Raw genomic sequence first — 7,806 nt, forward strand, 5'->3', positions numbered from 1 at the left:
CACATTGAATTGTGTAAAAAGTCAAATATAACAAGTATAATTGAACCGAGGAAGCATATGTTAAAGAATCAACTAAACAAAAGTTTAATCCGATGGATGAGGTCTTGGAATATGTTATATACTAATACGCCCCTTTACATGAGAGCCGATAGAAGTGTAGATGTAGGCATGCAACACAGACAGTCCTCGTTACCTTTCATCACTCTCTTGAAATCAATTCTACTTACTTTCATTTGTAATACCTACGTTCCTTAAATCTTGTGCCATTTGACTTTTCACATCCCCTAATGCAAATCTTTAATCATTTTCAATTGTTAATATCCCTATTTATGTTTATCGCAAAAATTATGAAAGCTACAAATTAATATATTTTAGATCGAGAGAATTCAAATAAAATCTCATATGACTATGCTTCAACTTATAGATTAACGACAATATAAGAATCAAATTTTGCTGATGATAGTGCACGATGGTCAAATGAAGCAAAATTTAAATATCAGAGGAAGTATATATTAATTTTGGGAAATTACTCATGGTGACCTTGAATTTTTGGCTTTTACACAAATTTTTTTAAATCCGCATTGTAATCTTGAGCTTTCACGTTTTTCACGTAATAGACAAAATATTAACAGCCCGTTTGGTTAGTGGTATTAAATGGTGGTAATGGGAATGATTTATAGTGTAAAATTCAATCAAAAGTTCCATATCATTCCCATGGTAATGAAACTTCGATCACAAAAGAGTTTTTTTGTTTACAAATTTCCATTATCACCTAATACCATCTCTCCCAATGGTAATGCATTGGAATAATTTTTATGAAGAAAATGAGATAATTGAAGTTGGACAAGCATTACCATCTAGGTAGCCAAGAGTTTTTTCAACCAAAATTACACTAGTTTTTCAACCAAAAGTACTCATCATGGTGACCCTGAATTTTTGGCTTTTACACAAACTTTTTTAAATCCGCGTCATCTTGAGCTTTCACGTTTTTCACGTAATAGACAAAATATTAAGTACTCATTGCAACTGAATTTCGAAATATATGGTCAATTAGGGTGATCACGATGTTTGTTTTTTGAAAAAAATGTCATTACGTTGGATAAAAATAGTATAAAGTTAACAAAAAAACTTTTCTTTTATCTACCACATGAAGAAGTTGAAAAATTAATATCACCACGCCAATTCAAAATAATATTTATCCACCATGCTGTAAAGCCAAAAGTTCAACATTACCACATCACATTTCCCTTTAATTTTTATTTCTTCCTAAATAGTTATAAATTGAAATTTACAGTGTTTTACTTACAAGTTACAAAGTGACTCATCCAAAAAGTACAGATATCCCCTCTTTTACATTTACCCCACGTATCAACAGAACTTGACACGTGTTCCCCACGTGGCGTTCTCTACAACACCCTTCCAATTGTACTTATTCACTCCTTCATTCCACTCACTTTTTCCCTCCATTATTTCCAAACAAAACCCACAAAAATGGCTCCAAAAAAATCAGCAAGGAAAGTGGTAAAAACAACCAAAATAGTAGAAGAAACAGTTGAAGTAGTTTCAATTCCCGGGTCACAATCTCAACAAAACCCGACCCAAATCCAACCCGAATTAATATCCGAACGAAAGGAGGAACAATCTTCTGTAACAACCAAATCAATCCCTATACAAGAATCTGATCTTGATCAAGATGAAGAAGAAACAGAAACCCAAGATCAAGATCAGCCTGATTTAAGTACACCACCAAGAAAAGAGGCCCCACCAAGGCAAGCAAAACCCAAACCCAAGCCCAGGGCCAGCTCTTTACAAGAGCAACATATGGCTCAGGGCCTTGTTATCTTTTGGGGCTTAAATTTTTTAAATATTTGATTTTTATTGAGAAATTTCATGTTAGTAACTCTTAATTTTTGATTTTTTATATGGTAGATAAATTTTTGACTTTTTAATACGATGGATAAACTTTTTAAATCCGTATGATGAATTTAAGCTTTTATTTGTTTATGCCGTAGACAAAATATTTTTGTTAGATTTTTTAGTTGAAATAAGTATTCATTTCAAATATATTTCGAAAAAATGCATCATATATGAGTAATTGAGACGATTGTTTGTAATCATCACAAAAATTTAACAAAAATCTTAATTTGTTGTCTACCTAATTGAAATGTTAAAAGCTTGGGTGGGATTATTACGTGTCAATATGAAATTTCTCATATTTATTTATTTTTATGTATATTCAAAAAAGTTATCATATATTTACATATGAAAAATATAATATAATAAATGTCTTTGATTTTATATAATTAATGGTTATTGGTTACCTTAGTAAATACTCCACAATTTAGTATTTTTCATCGATAATTATTAACTAAGTAACAATATTTTATTTTGTTATATTTTTAGATTAATTCATAAAATTAGTATTTTATCAATTGTCACAATGTTCGTATTTTAAAAACTCAAATGTTTTATGCTTTGTTTTGGCTCAGGGCGTCAGATCAAATGTCGAAGACGAGCAAGCCCAAGCCCAAGCCGAAGCCCAAAAATGAAGGCGGATTCGATAAGAAGATGAGAAAGAGATCAAAAAGAGGAAAGGGGGAAGGAGGAGGAGGAGAAGGGTATAAAAGATATGTGTTTAAGGTATTAAAACAAGTACACCCAGGAATGGGGATTAGTTTTGGAGCAATGATTGTGATTAATAATTTTATGAATGATATGTTTGAAAGGATTGCTGAAGAAAGTTGCAGATTAAATAAACAAAATAAGAAGATGACTATGTCTGCTAGAGAAATACAAGGTGCCGTTAAGTTGGTTTTGCCTGGTGAACTCTGTAAGCATGCTGTTGCTGAAGGTTCTAAGGCTGTCACTAATTATGTTAACTTTGGTTCTAACAAAAAATAATTAATATTTTAAATTTAACAGGACTGCTGGAGTTTAGTTTTAATTAGAATTTGCTTAATTAGGATTATAATTATTGTATTAGTGCTTAATTCAGCTAGTTTTAACTTTGTAATTGCTACTGAATGTTGATTTTCTTGATAAATGTAGGGTTTTTTATTTAATTTTAAGATATTGATTGTGTTTTACAATTAGGCTGTGTGGTTATTTAGAATTGATTGTGGGAGAATCATCTTAGTAAAACCTCAATAATTATACTATTTAATTACTATTTACTAATTATTTTTAATTCATATTTTAATTTTAAATTATAAGTTAAAATATGGTCAAATGAAATCTTATTTTATTTTTCTATTGATATAAATTTTTTATAATTTTTAATTATACAAGAGATACTAACGGTTAAAATGTTATTTTGACAAGTACGGAAAAGCAACTGGAACAATTAGGTTGAATAAGAGGGAGTAGTACGTTAATAGTTACTAAATTTTAATAATGCTAAAAATATCATACATGGGATGAGATGGTAATTAAGTATGACATAGGTTTTGCATAATAACACACAAAAGGACACAAAAAGTACCCTTTAAATTGGGGAATTGGAGGCCAGAGGACGTACACATTTGAGAATTACTCATCAGTTCAACTGTTTTTGGTTTATAAATCCCAATTGAAAATATAGTTGAAAGGTAGATGACTCTCGTCTTAATGGGACAAATGTTGACGCATTTGGGCTAAAATGCTTTGGGTGGGTCCCATCCATTCATTTGATCACGACTTCTTTTTTCATGGTGCTCCTAGAAGTTTCTTTTCCTAATTTGAGAATTAATCTTGATTGATTGAATTTGTCGTAATTAGAGATGTTTAAACCAGAATTTCATTTGACTTGACTTAAAAATTAATTTATAATTATATGAAAACCAACATGGACACAACCCGATGATTCGAATAAACACCAATTTATAAGTTGAGCAAATTGACTCCAACACTATTTACTAAGCAAATTGACTTTTATATTTTCGGTAATTTATAAATTAAAAATAGTCATATAAAACCTTATTTAAATTGTCTCAATTTAAAGTTTATTAATTTCTAATTGCTATAATTTTTTAATATGTATAATTAGAAATATTAAAAAAAAATTATGGGATCTGCAAAAGCAAATGGTGCAAACTAATTAAAAACAATGGAGGAAATATGTAGTAGGAGAAATAAGTTGTGTTGGACTCTTATATTTGCATCCATGTCCAATTAACTTTACCTATAATTAATGTTTTTTGTATTATATGTTGTGTAAGTTTAATATGTATTTAATTACAGTATTTTATTGTAGTCATAAGACTACACTCCTCACTTTCACTATGCATAATCACACTCTTTAACTCATGCTTTTTAAATCTAATATTGATAGACATTATTTTACTATGCACGCCACGAAATCATACAAAATGGCTTCTTATATGATTGTATGTTGCATAATTCAATAATATTTGAGTTTTAATCAAACAATACTAAGTTAATCCAAACTTAACGATGACTCAAAAGATAGATTTATACTCCTTCAATCTCATAGAAATTGCTATGGATCAAATTTATGGTGCAATCCGGCGAGTAAATACATAAAAAACTTCTTCGAAAGATCAATCCCGAATCGACTCTTTTTGCTGCATTCTCCTTTATGGGTATGGGTTGTCATCTTCCTTCCATCCCTATACCCTACTCAAAGTCTAAACGGGATACACTGAGTATTGATGATAATGATGAATCCCATAAAAATTACAATAATTTTCCTTATAGTCCATGTAAAACTTGTTAAAGTTTTATTTTAATTATGGTTCACCCTTTTCTTTAAATTTCATTTACAAATTTAACTTTTATTTTTATCTCATCCTCACAATCTTTTAATTTTCATTTAAACATATTTAATTATGCATTAATCCTTGTGTCCCAAGGGTTTGCCATGCTTTTTCTTCATAGATTTTACTATATTTTTATGCTTCCTATGCTTTTATTTATTTTTTCCATTCACTTTATGCTCAAATTCAAATGCAAATTTAAAAGTCAAATAATTTTAATTGTGGGTTTTTAAAAATTCTAAATGTTTATATATTTAGACGAATCTATCAAGATTTCAAATGAATATTTTTTTTATATATATCAATGAGAAATCATAGTCAAAGTTTATTATTAAAATTCGTTAAAATTCTAATAGAAAAAGATATGATAAAAATAGGGAAGTACTAAGGTATTCTTTTTATTTAAAAAAAAAATCGATATAATTTATGGAACAAAAGGGACTATGATGTAAGTAGATAATCATGCAATAGTCTGCAGTAATACTATTGTTTTTTAGAATAAAGACAAAGACACAAACTTCCGGAGATATAGAAAAATCTCATTTTTCAATTTAAAATTCATTTGTGGTCTGTTCAATCATACTCTATCAGCTTTTGACATAAAAATTAACAAATTAATATAACGAATTACAATAATAAAGCATATTTAGAAAAAAAAAACATAGTGAATAAAAATAATAAATTTATACTTAAAAATAAAATCGAACAAATTCAGTAAAAGTAAAATAAAAAATTGAATAACTTATATAAGATGGAAGATTATACCTTACCATTATTATTATACTTTTACAATTATATAATAATTGCAATACTTTTTTTTTTTAATCGTTTCATAATACTTATAACTAGTACTATATACTATAATATAATAAAATATATCATAAAACAACTATAAATTAGCAATTACTCTTTAACACTTTTGTACTAATTGTTGATACTGGTGTCAAACTAGAATGGTGCCAATATTATCACTCGGAGATACAAGCTTATACCTTTCTCGGTTATGAAATATTCGCTACATAATTATTTTTAATATTATTTATTATTTAAATTTATTTTATATATTGCGGTTAGTGTGTTATAAAAATATAGTCAATTGAGATCTTATTTGAATCGTCTAATCACATGCTTTTATAATATTAAGTAATTATAATTTTTAAAAGTGTATACTTCAATTTATAAATTATTGAAATAACACATTGAATTGCATAAAAAGTCAACACAAATTCTTGTATGAGAAGGTATTGTCGTGAGACATGCCTTATACTTGGATTAAATAGCCTAATAATTGAAACTTTAGCTAATAAGCTTTTTGCTTTAAGATCGCCTCACCGTAAAAAGGTCTCTTGTAAAACGACCTAAAAAGTCAAATATAACGAGTATAAATATAAACATTGATTAAATATTGTGAAGATTCCTACACAGAAGTGAACCAGAAGTTCTGAAAACATTCACGTATAATCCAGACTCATTAAACACATGGGTCCCACTCTCTTACTCCCTACACGCCCTTCTTATTCTTATACTCTACCCACTTTATTCACCATTACTTCCTCACTCAATCTCCATTTTCTCCATTCTAATCCTAAACCCACCATTAATAAACACCCTTCATTTCCTTTCTACATTTCATCAATATCCCTATCTCCATTTTGTCTCAATTAAAGTATATATTAATTTTGCATGTAAAAGTTTTCAAAATAAACAAACCGATATTTCATAAATCATCAAATCAAACCAATGACAACCCACTATAGAAAATTACTATTACCACTTCAAGATCATAACCCAACAATATTTTCATCAAAAAATAATTACCCATCATCAAACTCTCAAGAAACTGAAAACCCAGCAAATTATTCATCTTCTTCTTCATCTTGTTGTTATAATAATTTAAAACTAAATCCTCCATTTGATTCAGCAATGGCGCTTACTGTTTTAGTACTTTTAACGGCTCTTTTTTTCATGGGTTTTTTCTCCATTTATATTCGTCGTTTCGCCGATGAATCTTCTGTCGACCCGAACCGAAGACGTCGGAGCTCCGATTCTGCTCCGACTGTTACGACGTCGTATTTGTCGAGTTTAAAAGGTTCATCAAAAGGGGTGGATCCATCGGTGGTGAATTCCTTGCCGGTACATGCTTATTTCCCTGGGGATGCGAAACAGGGGATAATTGATGAGACAGAGTGTGCCATTTGTTTGAGTGAGTTTGAGGAGAAAGAATGGGTGAAGGAAATACCATATTGTGGTCACGTGTTTCATGTTGGTTGTATTGACACGTGGCTAGCAAGTCACGTGACATGTCCGCTTTGTAGGACGGCGAAATTGTTGATGGTGGAGGAGGAAGAAAAGGTGGAAGTGGTGGTGGAAGGACAGGTGGCGGAAGGAGGAGAGAGGGGATTGGGTGTAGGTGAGGTGCAGGGAGATGATGTGGAGACTCGTGGAGAGATGAGATTGGTGGTGGATGGTGGTGACACGTGGAATGAAGAGGGAAGAGTAGTGGGAGCCACAAGTGAAAGGAGAAGTAGTAGTAGTAGTTGTGTTTGGTTTGGTGAGAGAGTGAGCTTGCATCGATCATTTAGTTTTTGATATTAATCAAAAATAGTGTGTTTGTTTTTTTTTTTTGTTAATTTATATTAAAATTATTTTTTTTCTTTTTATTGGTTACAAAAGCATAGAAATGTTTGTATATAGAATTAATTAAAGATAATGAGATTTCTATTTGTTTCCACTAAACTTGAAAATACATTAGTAAAAATATTAAAAAATTTAAAATTTGACGTTTCAAGATAAGATCATTTCTATTGGGTTGATATATATAAAATAATATATTAAATTGATTAATTATAATTTTAAAATAATCAATTAATAAAATTGATAACTAAACCGAGACGATATCAAACAAAACGAATTATAACAACATACTCCTACTACAATTATTCAATTATCTATAACAACATACTCCTACTACAATAGTATTTCTTTTTATTATCTCTCAAGATTGTACTAAATAATGTATATTTTATTTATATATGATGATTAAAAAAATAAT

The 7,806-nt window shown here is 29.4% G+C and overlaps 2 protein-coding genes across 2 annotated transcripts; both read left to right on the top strand.

The window, feature by feature from the left end:
- Nucleotides 1-1,477: 1,477 nt before the first annotated feature.
- Nucleotides 1,478-3,536, top strand: LOC130806147 (uncharacterized). Its single transcript, XM_057671095.1, has 2 exons — nt 1,478-1,769; nt 2,490-3,536. Exons 1-2 carry the CDS (start codon nt 1,492-1,494, stop codon nt 2,899-2,901), a joined length of 690 nt encoding a protein of 229 aa, XP_057527078.1. The 5' UTR covers nt 1,478-1,491; the 3' UTR covers nt 2,902-3,536.
- Nucleotides 3,537-6,220: 2,684 nt separating this feature from the next.
- LOC130805956 (RING-H2 finger protein ATL57-like) lies at nt 6,221-7,490 on the top strand. The gene has a single exon (XM_057670817.1). The coding sequence runs from the start codon at nt 6,495-6,497 to the stop codon at nt 7,341-7,343; it is 849 nt and encodes a 282-aa protein (XP_057526800.1). The 5' UTR covers nt 6,221-6,494; the 3' UTR covers nt 7,344-7,490.
- Nucleotides 7,491-7,806: the final 316 nt, after the last annotated feature.

This window comes from Amaranthus tricolor, chromosome 2 (assembly GCF_026212465.1).
Source record: "Amaranthus tricolor cultivar Red isolate AtriRed21 chromosome 2, ASM2621246v1, whole genome shotgun sequence".
Classification (NCBI taxonomy): Eukaryota; Viridiplantae; Streptophyta; class Magnoliopsida; order Caryophyllales; family Amaranthaceae; genus Amaranthus; species Amaranthus tricolor.

Coding starts and splice junctions, on each gene's coding strand:
- LOC130806147 (XM_057671095.1), top strand. CDS start 1,492: ATGGCTCCAAAAAAATCAGCAAGGAAAGTGGTAAAAACAACCAAAATA. Junction 1,770..2,489: donor AGAAAAGAGGCCCCACCAAG/GCAAGCAAAACC, acceptor GTTTTGGCTCAG/GGCGTCAGATCAAATGTCGA.
- LOC130805956 (XM_057670817.1), top strand. CDS start 6,495: ATGACAACCCACTATAGAAAATTACTATTACCACTTCAAGATCATAAC.